Source organism: Marmota flaviventris, chromosome 4, assembly GCF_047511675.1.
Source record: "Marmota flaviventris isolate mMarFla1 chromosome 4, mMarFla1.hap1, whole genome shotgun sequence".
In the NCBI taxonomy this organism is placed as follows: Eukaryota; Metazoa; Chordata; class Mammalia; order Rodentia; family Sciuridae; genus Marmota; species Marmota flaviventris.
In genome coordinates this window covers 165199509-165217942 of record NC_092501.1, presented here as the reverse complement: position 1 = coordinate 165217942, position 18434 = coordinate 165199509, and the positions used below count along the sequence as shown (strand labels likewise).

The following is an 18434-nucleotide window of genomic DNA, read 5'->3' as shown; positions in this document are numbered from 1 at the left end:
AGCTGGGGGGCTGACACACAGGATTCAGCAGCCAGCAGTGTAGCACCAATAACTTCTTAAGGAGGTCTCCTCTTTCTTAATAGGGTATAGTCTCAAGAACAAACAAAGGCTGAGTGAGAGCATGCTGACTTCCATATACCACAAGAAAGAGTAAGCCCGGCCTGAGGAACAGGACCCCAGGAGCTGAGCGCCCCACCCTGGGCAAAGATGAAGCAGAATCAAAACCATTCCATGTCAGGAAAAGTGCTTTTAAGGACACCAAATAAAATTAACAGGTTTAAACACATAATGTGGGTTTTTTTTTTTTTGGGGGGGGGGGGTGTGCCAGGGGCACTCGACTACTGAGCCACATCCCAGCCCTACTTTGTATTTTATTTAGAGACAGGGTCTCACTGAGTTGCTTAGCACCTTGCCATTGCTGAGGTTGGCTTTGAACTCCTGCCTCAGACTCCTGTAATGGGGTTTTGGGTCTGTAAACAAATGAACAAAAAGGAACTGGAAAGCTAACTTAGCCTGCAGAATAACACCACCTGAAGCAGCTTTTGTCTAATGGGATGAGGACAGGGAGACCAGCGCCAGGGGCCATAGGACTCTCCAGAGAAATCAACAGCCTTGAGATTGGGCTCCTGATCGCATGCAATGTGTGGCTGTGGCCACTGGGGGTGCAGTTGCCAGGCAAAGCTTGTCCCAGCAGGAGCAGCAGTAGTACCCTCCAGGGTGCAGGCAGGGTGGCAGTGGGCAAGGCCTGCCACACTGTCACTGACACCTGGTTAGGTGATCCCAGGCAGCACCTGGCTGTGAGGGCTGAGAGACCCTGGGCAGAAGCTCTGCAGAGACCGCTGGGGATATCCCCGCCTCCCTGCACAAGTGAGAGACCCCTCAGTAACTTATCTAAGAGCCAGTTCTTTAGTCTCAAGAGCTATGTTCAGGTGCAAAGTCCCGAGATGAAGAGAAGGACAGCAGGACTTGTGCTGTCCTTCATAAGCAATTTAAAGAGACCTTTAAAAGTGGTTTGCATTGGGGGAAAGCAGCAAAGTGTTAAAATTGGTACTTCAATTCCTAAAGATGCAACTTCACTATACACTGAGTTTTACTTTATTCATCAAATCATTCAGCTAACAAATTTTGAGCACCTGCTGTGAATATGAGATTATCTGTGGCATGTGGGACCTACGCTCAAGGGGGCCAAAGAGACCCACCTTGGCTACACATCCCAATCTGCCAATCAAACAGATGAGCAGCAGTAAGGGGCAGGAAGAAGTTTTAATCAATGTGGCCAGGCCAGAAAGAACAGATATAAGGGGTCAGTGACCTGCCTCCAAGGTTGTACGCTGGTGCTATTATTAGACCTTCATTTTGCAAAGGTCCCCCATCTGCCAGTAGCAGTGAAGTGGCTACTGCATCTGTTTTACGGGAGATGGATCAGCAGGGAAAGAACAGAAAAGCAGGGAAGTGCTTGGAGCCAGAGCCAGCAGGGCCTGCAGCTGGACTGTGTGTGGGAGAAAGTGTCGATCCTGGGGCTTGACTCTAGCCACAGGACAGACAGACACTGGTGTCAGTTACAGAGCTGGAGAACACTATGTATGTGTGGGATGAGTGACAGGTGCAGCTCGGCTTACTCAAGAATTTTGCTGGGGCACAAGTGAAGCTGCCTCTAAGAGATCCAAATGGAGATACTGGAGATCCTAGCTCACCCTTGGGCTTTACCAGTCCGGGGCTGGAGGGGACAGGGTTCCAGGGCTAGAGACATCAATTGAGGATCATCAACATACAGAGTCTGAGGTGTGGGATTACATGGCATTGCATAGGAAGAAAATCCAGAAAACAACCACATGTCTAGGTCTCAACCATATGGTCCTTGAGCTTTTCAGAGGTCAAATGAGAGGGCTTGCCTGTCACAGAAGACAAATCAAGAGCTAGTGGTCAACCTGTTGCATAGTCCTGCGAGACAAACTGTGACTGTCCAGTTAAGCAGACTTAAAGGTCTGCAATGAATTTGACTGGAGCTATTCTCTGGGAATGCTGGTGGCTGAGGGCAAGCAGGAAGGGGCTGGGGAAGGACAGAAAGCAAGGACCATGCCCGGTTCTCCAAGGCTGGACTATGAAGGAAGCAGAGAGATGGGCAGTGACAGAGGAGAATGAGTGGCAAAGGAGGGTTGTGGTTATTTTGAGGCATAGAACTGTTGTGGGTGAGAGCACTCAGTAGGGCAGGAGCAATTACAGGGGAACGAGCATCCTCCCTATTGGACATTTGAGCTTCCTTCCAGTGAACTGCCTATCAATAACCTTGGAGCATTTCTTCTGCTATCCATCTTTTTCTCTTTATATATTTGTATTCTTTATATATTTATATATAAAGAATACAAATCCTTTACTTGTTAAAGTGACTTGCAAACAATTCTCCTTAGTTCAGTAGCTTGTCTCTCACTTTCTGGTAACTTTTGTCAAAATGAAGTTTTTAATTACAGTAAAATATGCTTTTTTTTTTTCCTTTAATGGCTGTGTTTTCTGTGTTAGGAAATCCTTTGCTGTCATAACATGTTCGCTGTTTTCTCCTCAACTGTTTGCCATCTTGCTTTCTTATTTAAGTGTAATCCATGAGGAACAGATTTTTCAGTGGGTGTGAGGTAGAGTCTTAATTTCACCTCTTTTCTTGCTCACTGCTCTGGGCCTGCTTGGAGCAGTTGTGTGTGGGCTGCCCAGTGGACTGGACCTTGGACTGCCACGCCCTTGGGATTGAACACTGTGCTCTCCTAGCTTTTCTCTGTAGAGCAGCCTGTCCTTGCCAGTGTACTCAAACCTCAAGTAAGTGTTGATCAAAGTTATAGGTTGCTCCCTACTGTACTCTGGAGAATTAAGAGGAAAGGGCTGTTCCACACTGTGGATGAGGGGGCTGGGGAGTGCCGCAGTCTGGCTGGGCACAAATGCCGCAGTCTGGCTGGGCACACAATCACGAGCCACCACACAGCCTTGTAGATTCAAACAGCAACTCTTTATTCCCGAACTCACACCGGCACTCTACAATCACGTTCTGGGGAAATCCATGTTCTCTGCCCAAATCCACCTCCACTGGGCTTCTGTCTCCCAAAAAATACTGTCTGAATCCCGTGAGAACTCAAGGGGAACTCAGGCAGCAGGATACGCCCTATTCCCAGCAGGAATAATCTTAAACCTGGAACGCCCTAAACCCGATTATCCTAAACCGGGAACACCCTAATCCCGGATCCGCCCTGGTCCTTGAGCAAGGTCACCTAACTGCAATGTCACTGCAAAATGTCCTATTTCCACGAGTCCTTCCACTAAGCAACATGGGGTACGCTGGCAAGGAAATTGTCATACCTACTTGGCTAATGGCTCCCAGCAGGGGAGCAGAGGTCAGAAGGCTGCAGCACCAGCTGCACCCAGCAGGGACTACATCCCAGTGACACTGGAACAAGAAGCAGGGCAAGAGGAACTGAGTGGGCACCAGGGACATGCTCGGTAGCTGCCTCACACCCCAAGTGTTGCCGAATCCTGACAACCAAACCCCTGGAGGATATGACTTTGAGAAAAACAAAAAACTATCTAAAGTAATACCTAATGGCAGAAAAGAATTGGTAACTGAGGTTTCTATATATCACCAGTGGGAGTATAAATTAATAAAGGTACTCTGGATAGTTATTAGTAACCTTCATGTTTACAATCTAAAAATCCCTTTCATGCCTGCAAGCCTTTCCTCATCTGTGCCGCAGTCTGGCTGGGCATAAATAACCGAGCCACCACACAGCCTTGTAGGTTCAAACAGCAACTCTTTATTCCCGAACTCTCACCAGCACTCTACACACACTTCCCGGGAACACACTCCCTCCACTCAGCAGCAGGATCCACCCTAATCCCAGCCGCCCTATTCCTGGAGCAGGGTCATCTTTCAACCATTCCCTCTAGCAAAATGCCAGGCTCATTCCGACTAAACTGTGGCTCTCAACACATCTGACCTTGACATTGACTCTTTTACCAGGAGAAGATAATTATCATCTTCCTTAAATAAAGGTGGGAACTAAGCCAGAGAGGCCACAAAACTCCCTCCAGCAGAGAAGGCCTGCACATTCTCTCCAAATATATGGACCCAGCCCTCTGAAACAGAATGGAAAAAAAGGCTGGCATAATGAGAAACTGACCTGGCAGTGACCCCCTGGGCCTCCCTCCATGCGGAGGAGGCAGGGCTGTTTTCTTTGGCCTCTGTCCCATTTCTGACTGCTTCCCTAAATGCCCAACAGCCACTCTGAGATTACTCTAGAGTTTGAAAGGACCCAGAAGGGTGGTAGAAGGTTCTAGAAGACAATCAAGCATGTGTGTTCCTGCTAGAGACCATTGTAGTGCAAACACTTGCTCAGTGGACATGCTGTTAGGTCATGACAGGCAAGGGCTGTTTTAATGTCACCCAATTTCTGTTCTAGAAGGAGACTGCTAAGATTCCTTTATCTCAGGTCATGAAAAGTCCCAGCAGGCCCAGTGTTTTGTTTCCAGCGTGTTGTTATGCAGCAAATACAAGAGTGGTACCTGCAGGAAGATGAGAATCCCTTTGATGGCACTAGGTACCTGATCAGCTAGCGGCAGGTCAGCAACTTCTACCGGAGAGCTGAGCAGTCCCATCTGAGCCTCTGGATAGCAACTGGGGACTTTTGAGCTTGCTCCATGAAGGCGTCCACACCCCTCCCAGTGGATCCAGAGGCATATTTTAATAGTAGCAATGACCAGCTAGGGACTTCCCTATGGCAATGACATGGGGGGAACTGATGTCATTCTAGTTGAAACATTTCAAATGACTGCATGGTGGCTCAAAGTCCCACATGCCACACATGCGTCAGGAAGTCACCTGTCCCATCCTCACCCAAGGAGAGGCCCTCCCTTACCGACTTCCCTCCTTTAGGCACCTGCTCCACCCACAGCCTGCTGCCTTCTCCTTTCTTGTCAGTTACCTGCTATGGGATACATTCCAAAGCCCCTGTGTGGAATGCTTGGTCCCCAGGGTGGCCCCCTAGGAGGGTGAAGGCTAGTAGGAAGTCCTTAGGGAACTGGGGGCGTGCCCTCGAGGGAACTGTGGACCCCAGTCTCTGTCTTTCTGCCTCCTGGCACATGGCAGCAGGTGCTCTGCCACACACTCTTTCCATGCTGTGCCACCCTCACAGGAGGCACCTGACTTTGGGCTGTACACCAGAGCTGTGAGCTGTGCCTCACAGAGTGAGCCTTCACAGATGCAATCCTTTATGGAAAAATACAATTCCAATTCTAAAGGGGGAAGGTTGTTTTTTTTTTTTTTTTTTAACATATTGAATGTTAAGTATTGTCTTCTATTGTGCATCAGGAGTCTTTCTTCAAACACCTGTTTGCTTATTTCTGGTTGCTTCGTCAAATTAGACAAAGGATATGGTTATAATCTGCTTTACTTTTTTTTTTTCTTGCTTTTTCGAAACAAGAATTCTAAGACAAATCTATGATTTCTAATTTTGGGGTAAACACTAATCAGTGCTTAGGAAAGCTTCCGGTGTGATAAAAAGGTCTGAAAAGAACACAATACTGAAGGAAATGGAGAGGGGAACTGGTCACTTCCTTTGTCTCCAGTCCTTTGGAGAGGATCTAAACAGTGACCCTGTTGTGAAGGAGGGTACTCACAAATTGAAGAAGGGAATTCACCTGTGCAGCAACTGACCTGTCCTGTCCACTCCCCTGTTTGTGGGAACCAGCTGGCTTCCACCGTACACAGGCTGGAAAAGCAAGTAACACAGTCCAAAACCTCTCTGTTGAGTCCTCTAAGTTCTTTTTTGGGATTGGCAAATAATACCCTTGGGGCATCTGCAGTCCTGGAGTTGAACAGTAATAATCATAAGATTTGGGTAAAACTTGGGGGAACCACCAACTGGAACATTAGTATCTGACAGTACTGACTGGATACAAGGTATCCATGATCCCCAAAAGGGAGCTCTTGAGGATCCACCATCATATATATGTAGGCTTATTTCAGTTCGGCTATATAAATATGTAGAGTCAGAAGAAAACAGAAAGCAATCTTAATTGAAAAACTATCCTATCATTAAAACATGTTTGACTGGTCAGGCTTTAATATTGTCTATGCAAAATAAATCAAAGGTTAAAAGAGCAAAACCTAGTGGTGTGTTGGAAACTAGGCCTGGGTCTGATTTCTAGCTCTGCCACAGGCAAAGTAGCTTGTCCTTCGGCAAATTCCTGTTTTTCAGTCTCAGACTCACCCCATTCCCCGAATGTAGGGTAAAGAAGAGCAGTCCCTCCCTCTCATTATTACAAATGGGAAGGTAGGCTTATGTCCTTTTGGAAAATGGGGCACTTAAGGAGAGAGGAAATCATTGTGAGAGGAGAGATATTAAAGAATTACTATAATTAGTCATTTGCAAAGAAAAATGAATGGTAGAGTGAACAGAGCTGAGTTTACAGGTATTTCCACCCTTAAAGTATTGCTTAAACTATTAAAATACTCTTTCTGGCCTCACCTGATAGACTATGGGGCAAGAGACGTTTAACTCAGGCCCCGCAGCCCCTATTCATGCCGCACACATCTGTGGCGTCTGCGGGAGGGAAACGGACCTGGAGCCGGCGCTCGGTCCAGGAGGCATTCCCGGCGAGGCGGAGCGAGGCGCTACCGCCTGGGGTCCACCATCCACCTCGAGAACCTCTCCGCAGGCGCCCCAGAGCACCGACGGGAAGAGCTCCGACGCCGCGGGAGCACTGCCTGGCCGGGCGCACGGACGCGAACCCCGGAACCGGCGTGGCCTCAGGAGGCGCTGCCGCGGCCCGGCGCCGCCAAGCCGCTCTGGAGCCCGGCAGCCGCCCGCGGTCGCGCGGCGCGGGGAGGCCCCGCCCCCAGGCGCAGGCCCCGCCCCGCCCCGCCCCGCCCCGCCCCGTAGTCCCAGGTGTCAGCCCCAGTCTCCGCCGCGGCAGGCCCCGCCCCGCCGCAGGCCCCGCCTGCCTTCAGTTCGCGCTCAGCTCCGCAGCCGGTAGGACGAGGCTGCGGCGCTGCTCTTAATCCTTTGTGCTCCGCGGCGGCTTCGCGGGCTCTCACCGAAGCGTCCTCTCGCTCGCCAGCCCCGCGCTCTCTAGCGACGGACCATGGCGGCGGCGGGAGCAGGCGCGGGCGTGGAGGCGGGCTTCTCCAGCGAAGAGCTGCTGTCACTTCGCTTCCCGCTGCACCGCGCCTGCCGCGACGGAGACCTGGCCGCGCTGTGCTCGCTGCTGCAGCAGACGACGCGCGCTCATTTGGCCGCCGAGGACTCCTTCTACGGCTGGACGCCCGTGCACTGGGCCGCGCACTTCGGCAAGGTGGGCACGGGCGCTTTAAGGCGCCATTTTCCGCTGCTTTCCCGTGGGGGCTTGGAGAGGGCGGGGGCGCGGGGCGTGCTGGGAGCGCGGGGCGGAAGCGGGGTCGGCAGGCCTGCGCCCCTAGGGGCTAAGGGCGCATGTGCGGCGGCGCGCGGGGTGGCCTCCTGGGGGCCGCGGGGCGTGCCGGGAGCGCCGGGCGGAAGCGGGGTGGGCACCTCGAGGGCCCAGGGCGCATGTGCGGCGGCTAGTCCGGCTGGCCGGGTTTCAAACCCCCAAGCTCCCGAGGCGGGCCGGGCCCTGGCAAATGCGATGGTGGGGTCCGCCGCGCAGTCTCTTCGTCGGGGAGCTTCGTCGGGGGACTGCTTTTGGAGGGAATGGCCGGACTGCGCTGCGGTGGTGCGGAGGCCGCGTGTGCGTGCTTAGCGGAGCCGTGCGGCGCGTTCCGGAGGGCCGGACGCCGGTCGCTGGGGACAGTCGGCGGCGGCTGTCGGGAGAGTCTGCTGAGCGTCGCCTCTCTGGAGAGACAGTGGCCCTTAAAAATTTAGAGGGAGCGGCTCAATCCCTCGCTGTGCAGTCGTGCTGTTCCTCAGAGACGAGTCTCAGCCTGAGTCGTGAGCGTCTCCGAGTGCCCTCGGAGGCGAGGGTCCGGACTGGGGGGCGGTGCCCGGGCTCTGGGGAGGGTCGGGGGTGGGGGGGGCGCGGTGCCGGGGCTGAGAGGTGAAGGAGCACATGTGGAGGTGGGGGGCACCCTGCAGGAGAGGCACGGGTGCCTGGGCTAGAAGATGTGGGGGAGGCCCGTGCCCGGGCTGAGGCCAGGCGTCTGAAGGAGACCTGAGACCTAGCAGTTCTTGGCGCCACCCATTTCATCTCCTGGGGTGGCGTCTGATCTCAGACTGGAGCTGGGAAGAGCCACCCAGCCTTGTTGGGCACTCCCAGTTAACAGGCCTCTCTCCAGAGGGCTCTTGCTAGGGCATATTTTTATACCAAGCTTTAGGAAACTTTGGCTGTTTTTCCTGCCTGTTTTAGGGAGTAGGTCTTGCAGGCAAGAACCATCTTTTTCTTTTTTAAATACTTTTCTGATGATTCCATCCTACCCACCCTGGGATGGCACATGACTACGACAGTCTGTGGAGTCTGGAATGCTTACACTTTTGCTTCATGCAAATGGTCACTTGGAGTACTTATTTACCAACCCAAGGCGGTCCCAGTTATATTTGAGGACGAAAAATAGTCCTAATCCCTTAAAATATTAAATTTTATGCTATATGTGTTTTACCACAATTTTTAAAAACGACCGAAATTATTTTTAAAAGGTCTTATCTCTACAGAGGAAGTGGTATGTTTGCTTTGGAGACTATCGTTGTACCAGAGGCCCATACTTTATGGGTTTTAGGTAAGGTAGGGATCTTGGAAAATCTAGTCTGGTGCCCGGGTTCCCACCTGTGAGAAGCAGCTCCTAGGGCAGAAGTTAGGCCTAGACTCAAAGCTTCTCCACGCTTTATCAGTGGTTGCACTCTTTTTAACAGTTTCAGGCATATATCCTTAGATCATGCCCATGGCACACAAGTTACCGTGTGAGGCTTATTTGTTCCCAGAGTACTAAACATTAAAAATATCTAATTATACCTTGCTTTTTACAAGATACCATATTTAGCAAAACTTTCCAGAATTTCAAACCCAGTTTTTAACAGGCTTAGGTCCAGTGAACTCTCAACTAATGTTAAAGATTAACCACTTCCATTTTATTGGGTTTGACACCTATTCATCTTATTGCTAGTTGATACTTTTCATTTTTCACTTGGTAATAAAGGCAGTGTTCAATCTGCCTTCACTCCCAGTTTTACATTCATTTCAAACAGACCACATTTTAAATGTCTGTATTTCTGAGAGTTTAGCTCACAGGTGTGTAACTTGGGTGTCATGGAACATCTGTTCTCCTTGTGAGGTCTGTCCTCATTACTGTAATTGTACTGGGGATTGAATCCAGGGGTGCTTTAGCACTGAGCTCCATCCCATCTTCTTAATTTTTTTTTTGGAGACTGGATCTAAGTTACTAAGACTGGCCTTGCAGTCTTCCTGCCTCCACCTCCCAAGTCATTGTGATCACAAGGAGTACCAGAGTCCTGGTGGTCCTCTTTAAACAAGGGAATGGGTGCATCCAGGATAGCTTTTTTTGTGGTCCGTGAGTAGAAAATAGGTTTCTCCACAGTGTGGGAGAACATGTGATTCAGTTGAAAAAATGCTGGGTGCCCGGTGGATTCTGGATAAATTTGTTGAATGTAATGTACTCTTTAGCCAGAGGCCAGCATAGTATTCAGGCTTAGCTACAAATCCTTGTTTTAACTTGCTGGTCTTCAAGTTAGCTGCCTATTGGGTATAGAGCTCAGCTGTGTTGCCTTTTTTGCATACTTTTCTTTGCATACACAGATTTTAAAGACTGAAAATAAAGGTTGCACACCCCTGAAATCCCAGCTATCCTGAAGCTGAGCCAGGAGGATTGCAAGTTCAAGGCCAGCCTGGACAACTTAGAGTGTCTCAGGAAAAAAAAAAAAAATCCACAAGGGGGCTGGGGGTGTGCAGTACAGTTGCGCATTCCCTGTGGAAATAGCTACGTATGTTTTTGTAACTTACAGTCACTATGACTTATTATTCAAAATTGTATATGTACAAGTCTTAATAGAAGTTTTGGAGTAATGCACACTGATCTTTTCTGATTTTGGATTTTTCTATTGTAGGAAAATCAAAATATTTGTGCATGTTTAATATTTTGCATTCTTTCCATCAGCTTTTTTTTAAAGGATGAGGAAAATGTCTTCTAAATACCTTTTTAAATTTGCATGGTGTTAGGAAGGAATTAATTTGTTCTCTCCAAAAAAAATGGGTAGCAAAAATGCCATTTGTCCCCAGTGTGGAAATTATATTATTTGTGTGGTATTTTATGTTATACCGACATGTTTGCCTGTTTTTATATCCCTTCCTGCTGTGTGCGAAGTTGGAGTGCTTAATGCAGTTGGTGAGAGCTGGAGCCACCCTGAATGTGTCCACTACACGCTATGCCCAGACTCCAGCTCACATTGCCGCTTTTGGAGGACATCCTCAGTGCCTAGTCTGGCTGATCCAAGCAGGGGCCAACATTAACAAACCGGTAAGAATGTAGGGGATTGACTCTGCTTTCCCAGTTATAATTACTCCCAGGGTATTGTTTCAAAGTGAGGCCTTAATTAATGAGTTTGAAGTGTTTACCTGAGGGTAGACTGGAGTGTTCCTTCAGTTATTATGGATAATAGACCCTTTCCAGAAGTTTGCATACTGTTCATAGAGTGCTTTTGCCTATTATGACTCACCAGATCATCTACTGCCATTAGGGTTGATTTGCCCAAGGTCACAACTGGTAATTGATGGCTCTGGCCTCCAGCTCAGGTTTCCTGGCTCCAGCTGCTTCCGCTTCACTACACAGTTACTAAAAACACATCCATGCTAGCAAAAGGAGTGGCCTAGGTCAGCTTCAGACACACATTTGGGATGATGACTTTTCGAAAAGTCGCTGTCATTTACTGAGTGGGAAGAATAAGTGATTCCAGCCCTTTGTGTTTAAATGTGCACCAATAAAATAATCCTAAGAAATGTGCACAGACTGAAGTGTGCATGCGCCCACATTTTTACTGGTGTTTTCAGCATCTTTTCACCAAATAATTAAAATCCTATTATTTTAATTTTAAAATAAATAAAATCCTTTTATTTCCTCCCTCTTGCTTTTCTTTGTCTTTCCTAAGATACCTTCCTTGATCACGGCAGTTATAAAGTGGTTGTAGTTCCCTTCCTGAAGATGGCGCAGCTACCCACCTTAACTGTAGCAGTTGAGGATAGGTATTTCGGCCAGGTTGGAAACATGGATAAGTGGGAAAAGAGTGCAGGGTATAATTGGGCAGTTTGTTCTCTGTGAGAGACTTGTAGGAAAGACCCTATGGAGGAGAGGTCCTGGGTGGTAGGCTTGTTCTTATCATTGAGCTAGCCTTGGGCAGGCACACCTGTATTCTTTCCACACTACCTCCCTCTCCTCTGCACTCAGACGTGCCTTTATGTGTTGCTGCTGCTGCTGCTGCTGCTCTACTCTTCTGCTTGTGAATTATCTCCCATGTACCCTCCCGTGCTGGGCATCAGCACAGCTGCCCATTTGCCTCAGAACCTGCACCCTGGACTCCCTCTCTGCAGTTAGAAAGGGCACTATGGCCTGGGACAAGTCACTTAGAGAGGTCTAAGGAATTTGCCTAGTATTGGTTTTTGAATCTAGAAGCTCCCTTTTCAGCTAGTGTCTCACAGCAGCTCCCTGTAGTGAACTAATAAAGGGTGTGGGCTGAGGGTATGCTCTTGCGCCTGCAACATCATTCAGGTGCCTCCGGGCAGCACCTCTTCTGTGCTCTGCTTCCCAGCACAAGACTACCTGATCCTCTCTCCTAGCAGCTTCCGCTGTTGAAATACTTGCCTGATCAGAAGCCCCCAGGTCCTCATATCCACCCAGAGTGCCCACGGGCATTGTTGGGCACCCTAGAATCTCTTAGAGGGCCACAGGTTTTCATCTTTCAAGGTAAAGAGCTGTGGTCTAAATCTCAGGCATGGTCTTGCTCTTAATCCATGGGGGCTGGACTTGGCCTCTCTTGTAATGGGCATTCTGCTGTCCTAAGGTCACAGTAGCCCTCTGGCAGCTCCCAGTGTACCTCTGGCTTATCTTGTATAGTTTTTATCTGACATTTGTGTTTTAAGTTTTTGAGCCTGGCATACCACTTCTGTTAACCTTTTGGTATGTAAGCTGCCAACAGTTTGACATTCGTTTTCCTCATGCTTTATACAGATTTCCTGGGTCATCTGTCAGGTGAGCTGAGAAATGGTAGAAAGCTGGTGTGCTGCCTGCAGGCCTGTGTTGGGCTTCCCCAAGAGGAAGTGAAGCTAGCTTTCATGTGCTCCATTTTTAGTGCTCATCTTGACTAGCTTTGCTCAGTATTTGAAAGCCAGCTCTGATTTCTAATATCTAGATCAGAAGTCAAAGGTTCCCTTTGTTAAAATCAAGGTGCCCTGCTGCCCTTGGAATTCCTGGCACATCTCCCTCTTCTCACAGTTTGCCATGGTTCTAGACTCACATTGCAAACTTAGGTGTTTTTGAGATGTGATTGGTCTGAACTAGAGACTCAGACACCCTTCACGTGGCCTTTTGCTCTTGGTATCCTCTCTCTTGACTGCAGATGTCATAAGCAGTGTCTGCTGTGCCCGCCAAGACTCTTCTTGTGTAACAAACCAGGGGCTGGATAGTTCTGCTTTTCAGTGTCTTCCTTAATGTCTGATAATATTCTATCATCTTTTTGAAATAGTGTAGCAAACTCAGGTTTTTCATCTTGCTTGTAGTTTTCTTGTCAGTATTTTTACCCAGGGGGTTTTTTGGGGGGAGGGCGATACCAGGGATTGAACTCAGGGGCAGTTGACCACTGAGCCACATCCCCCAACCCTATTTTGTACTTGAGACAGGGTCTCAATGAGTTGCTTAGCACCTTGCCATTGCTGAGGCTGGCTTTGAATTCACATCCTCCTACTTCAGCCTCCTAAGCTGCTGGGATTACAGGCATGTGCCACTGCGCCTGGCCTTTATCTAGTTTTTATTTGCTTTATTATGTACCACTTCTCTCCCTTCCCCTCCTCTTTGGAAGAGTTCACTTTTTTGAATAGTCACATGGTTTGCTGGTTTTCTTTTTTCAAAAATAGAAATTTTTTGTTGTTGTTTGGGGTGTTAGATTTCTTTATATTCTGTTCACAGCCTTTTGGACCCTGATTGAAATATATGTACACACTCTTCCCTCCACTCTGCCCCTTGAGTCTCTCGTATTCCGTTTTCTGCAAAATAATGTGCCATGTTTGTTTTACTTGGGTGGCCTACACCTTACTGTCCTCCTCATGAGTCATTGTGCATTGAGAAGGAGCTCAGGTGGCCACTGGGTTTATGGAGGAGCCGCTTTTCCCAATGCTGCACACCATGCCCAGTTGCTCACTGGCTCGATCTCAGTGAGGCTGTAGGCAAGTATGGCAGTGGTAGCTCCAGTGACAGTGAAGTGGATTTATCCAAGAACTCTGGGTGCTTCACCCTCAGGATTCCCTGGACAGAAAAAAAAAAAAAAAATTCTAAATTTTTCTAACAGAAGTGATGACTGCTTGGGTCTTGATTACATTTACTGTTTACTTGTTACTTGCCTGATAGTCTATGGACAGGTATGAAAGAGTCCATCCTTTCTGGTTGACTGTGTTAGAGTCCAGGGTGTTTTCCCTGAGTCTGCTTACTTCTGCTCTGTTCCCCTTTGTGTCTTCTTTGCTAAAACAGAAGTCTGTTTAGACTGCAGAGCCTGCTGTGTTGACCCTTGGGGTGGTCTCCTTCTGTCTTTGCCTGAGCCTTTGACCTCAAACCATCTTTTCTAAATATGGTTCCAAATCAAGAAAAAATTCAGGGTAGATAGGTAGAGGAACATGGGTAGGCTGGACTGTAAGTTAGCTAATAATATGTGCTATTTCAACTTGTCATAGGATAATTATTGGGGGTTTATGTGTACACATTGGTGCCAGGATTAAAACATTTGTGAATCCCGATTGAGAGCATTCATGCTGTCCCTGCTAAAGAGACCCCAGGATTTTGGGATATTGACCTTTAGCTAAATGCTTTGGAGAACACCACCCCTTCTCTAGTCTTTGTCTTCTCTTCACCTAGATGTTCCTTTGTATTATGCTTCAAATTATGCAATGCTCAGCTCGTTTGTGTCACAGATGGATGAGAAGACCTCTGGCTTTTGCTAATTGTTCTGCTTTAAAATGTGGAGGGTGTTGTTGGATCTGAGAATGGGTGTTGTGTGTTTCAGGACTGTGAGGGGGAAACTCCCATTCACAAGGCAGCCCGCTCCGGGAGCCTCGAGTGCATCAGTGCCCTGGTGGCGAACGGAGCTCATACTGAGTAAGTGCCTTCAATTATCCTCCCAAGCTAGAGAAGTAGTCAAGGTGTTTATATTCAAACCACAGCATGTAGAGCAAGCAAAAGCCCTAAAATCTTTATTTTTAAAATTAGTCACACAGTTTTGTTTTTTAGATCAGTTGGTGTTAGCAAGATTGTAGTCTGAGTTGACCACTGATTATCAGTAGGAGCTTAGTTCCATGATGGCTCCAAATTCTTGTCATGAGAGAATGTATTAGGGACAGAAGGATCAGTCAAGTGAGTGGATTTCAAAGTTGACATTGTTGACTTCGCCACTAACTAGATGTGTCTCTGTGGCAGGTCTTCGCTTTTCTTTGCCAGAGCATGGATTGAGCTAGAATATCCTTGCAGGCCTCTTTGGCTTTTGAAGACAAGGGGCTTTTCTACATTTTGAATTCCTCCTCTTAGCAGATGTGAGGACCATCTGTGCTGAAGGCTGTGGACAGTCTCAGTCATTAGCCTAGTGTGACTTAACTTATGACTCTCTGTAAAGTAGAACTTAAGTAATTAAAGACTTCAGACTTGCTTGCTGGGAGCCTTTGATACCGGTGGCATTGTTGTAGAATTCCTTGTTGTTGCCCCGTTTATATCAGCTAGCTCATTTATCATCTGACAGAATAGTCTTTAAGTATATTAATTTAGAAATGTGATCTTGTTTGCAAATCATTAGCTAGCCATGGCATTATACATTTATTTAGGTATTAAATTCGTTTGTCTTAACTTTCTCTTAAAGATTTATTTTATAAAATTTTTCTTCTACAGTTCACAGCATTAACAATGGATCCAGTTTTTCACCCTTAAATCTTGAGTGTAAGCTATAGAGTTGTAATGACCAGATAATTGATACCAGCTTTTTTGTTTTACCTCAAGTGTTATGAATGATTCATAGAAATAGAAACCACTTTATTCTAATTGGAAATGTGAATATTTAGACTTCGGGAGAAGTAAACCCACAAAAGTTTAACCCTTTGGTTTCCATTGTTTTGACTCTGTATTCTAGTAGGTTCTGAACAGAAACCCTGGGCGGCAAAGCCATACAGATTCACTTAAGGCATGTTTCTATGCTGGAGGCTGTCAGCAGTCTCAGTGACTTAGCTTCTGTTTCATTAAGCGTTGGCAAGATTTGCCATTAGTTTGGCTTGAATCCTTTACTTCATGTGGCAAATCAATGTTGTAAATATGGCCTTTAATAACTGCTACATTGCAGGGGACCCTTATAAGTTAATATGTAGTCGTGACTTAAGATGATCTAAAAGTAATTGATAATGTTAATGTATATTACACAATTTTAAAACATTGATGATTCTCAATGACTTGTTTTAAAGTTATAGACGAAGTTTTATAGTTGTGCTTAGATCAAAAATCCAAATTTTTTTTAAAACAGAAGCTTTGATTATGAAATACAGAGTCATATAACATAATTAAGTTGCTTAGTTAATATTTATTGAAATAATGGATAATTAGGAGTTGATTTTTTTTTTAATTAATGACTTATTTTTTCCAAACAATACTCTAATCGGTCCTAAGCATTTTATTACACAATGTTAATTTTATTCATTTTAATGGATGGACAGCTTAATCCTTCAAGCCAATCAGTATCTATCATTATGTCCTTTTTTTTCTTTCTTTCTTTTTTTTTAAGTAGGTGTCTTTTTAAAAATGAGCATCTTTTATTTACAATTTTGTCCTTGGTTACAGGACCCTCAAGTGTCTCTTTTCTACCAGGTGTGGCTGAGCATGGCCTCGTGTGCCAGTCTTTCCCATCTCAGTATAAGAGCCACCCCCTCAAGACCCTGCACTGTGGTGACTTCCCTGGACTGGGCTTTCAGATTTTTTTAGAAGAAATATTTAGCCTGAGCTACTAGCCAAAAGTGATTCTTAAAATTCTTAGTCTTTGGCCTAGAAATAGAACATAAGTAATCATTATTTATTGCTATAAGTATATGTGGTTATTTAGTTTTAACATCTAAATAAAATGTCAGTTTTGCCAGTGAGCCAAATTAAAAATTGCTTCTTTTTCTGTTCTGCACATTTTTATAGTTCACCCCATTTAGTCTAGTCATAGCAACATAGAACAGTTAAATCCTTAAATAATGGCGTTTAGGTCCACTTTATTTGTTCTCTGTGATACCACTCAGATGGTCAAGTGAAATCCTAGCAGATAATACCTTTTTTTTTTTTAATTAAAGAACAGAGGCAAAGGATTAACTTTTTTTCCAGTTTAAAATGGGTAGATTGTTAATTCTTTCTTTTACATTTCATAATATTTAGGAGATAGTGTACATTTTTCTTTCTATGAATAGATTAAAAGCTTCCTCATACCAGAATTTTTAAATGAATAATTTTGTTCAGTTTCTACCCCACTTTACTGTATCTGCTTCACTGAAGTGACCGAAATCTAAATGCTCTTTGGGTCACTGGTAGCTGCTGAGGGCAATGTGCCAAGTGTCTGGCTGGAGTGGTTTGTTAACTGACTTGTTAATGTAGGTTGCAACTCTAAGATAAGGCATTTCAGCTCCTGTGCATCGTGTTAAATTTTCTAGCACCACACGTGAGTATGTTAACAGACTTTTGTTTTCTTCTCTTAATTTAAAACTTGAGTTTTGGTGCCAAGTTATCTTTTCCATATGAGCTTCTTTTGGGGGCTTAAGCGATAGTCATTAATATTTACTGTTATTTACATCTAAAAATTGAAGCACACAGGGTCAAGTCTCAGTTCTGTCACTAGACTCCATGTTTGTATACTGTAAAAGGCCTAAATCTGGGTCTGAGAGTTAAATCGTGATCACCCTCAGTCTTTCTTGCTGGGGAGTGGGAGGTTCACTGTAACAGTGTTGCCTCAGCTTCACACTTGGTCTTTTTGATTAGAAGAAGGGCGTGTACTAACACAGCTGCCAACTAATTTTTCCTTGGGATAAGACAGGTTGAGTCAGTGTGATTTTTGGAGAAAGACTTAAAGCTTTGCTTTCTGCTGATAAGAAGGCCTTACACTAATGCTGTAAATAGCAGGTTCACTTTCAGAATTTTGGCTACTATTTTGTTTTCTTGAGAGGGAAAGGAGAATGTTTCCATGTCTTCTAAATATTAACATGGCTTCTAGATATTAACATGGAGTGAAGGGGGTTTAGCTGGACGTGAAGGACACTAGAACTACTTGAGCCTCAGACGTATTTGCAGGTCTCTTTTAATCCCACACTGTGTGGAGAAGGCTGGTGCCCAGCTGCAGGCTCACAGCCTTCCTAGAAGAGAATTTCCTTCGAGGCCATTTAGTCTGTAGCATCTAGATCAATTGAGCTACATTTTGTCAACCTAATTACTTTGAACTTGGGAGGCACCTCACTGTGATCTCCAGGTAACTGGAGAAAGCTCTAACCTGAGATAATAAGTAGAGTGATTCACTGTAGAGCGTTCATTCTTGCCTAATTTAGAAAATAGGCACAGTTGTCTGAAATAACAGAAGCCTAAAATGAGATGCCAACAGATGGTTTTTTAATGCTATAGGAAAAGAAATGCTGCTAAACTTTTAGAAATTCTTAATTAAAATGGAATTGGCTTACTATGGTTCAAAATCAGTGGCCATTAATGACCCACCTTTATTTGCTTACCTTGAAGCCCAGCCTAGAGGCAAAATTTTCACCAAGACAAATATGTCTGATGAGGGCACTTAATATTAGTGTCAGAAATTCACTTGCATCTTTTGTCTTTAGTAGAAATGAACTTAGTTTCACATTATTAGCCATCATTTTTAAAATCTCTGTTTTTTAGTTCATTTGCTGCTTGTTTGTCCTTCAGGATAATAGTCTAGTTAAGACATTTGTTAGAATTATGGCTGAGACAGTCTTCAGATGCCTGAGCTCTAGTTGCCCTCACGTCCTAGACCTTGCCCCTCCTGGTTGCACGACAGCTTATCTGTCTAACTCGCTATCTCCTGCTCATCCCTTCTCTGCAGTGCTGCGGGTGGGGATGTCCCTTCTGAAGGTCCTAATACAGGTTCCCTGCCAGGCAGGAACAGATGTGGTCTGACAGTGTTCCCAAGTTATTGACCAGTTTAGTTTAGAATTTTGATTGTTTTAAACCATTGCTTTTACAGGTAGTGCGTTCACGT

At 45.9% G+C, this 18434-nt stretch overlaps 1 protein-coding gene across 3 annotated transcripts in view; it reads left to right on the top strand.

Moving 5' to 3' along the window:
* The first annotated feature begins 6988 nt into the window (after positions 1–6988).
* Ankrd10 (ankyrin repeat domain 10) overlaps positions 6989–18434 on the top strand; it is a 30171-nt gene continuing 18725 nt past the window's right edge. Inside the window, exons 1-3 of one of the 3 annotated variants that reach the window (XM_027938799.2) lie at positions 6989–7329; positions 10322–10474; positions 14220–14311. In XM_027938799.2, coding sequence (XP_027794600.1) covers positions 7120–7329; positions 10322–10474; positions 14220–14311 — 455 coding nt within the window. In that variant the 5' untranslated portion in view covers positions 6989–7119. Of the gene's footprint in view, positions 7330–7557; positions 7726–7745; positions 7941–10321; positions 10475–14219; positions 14312–18434 lie in introns of those variants that run through there. The other 2 variants (XM_071611647.1, XM_027938800.2) reach the window with 2 other exon arrangements.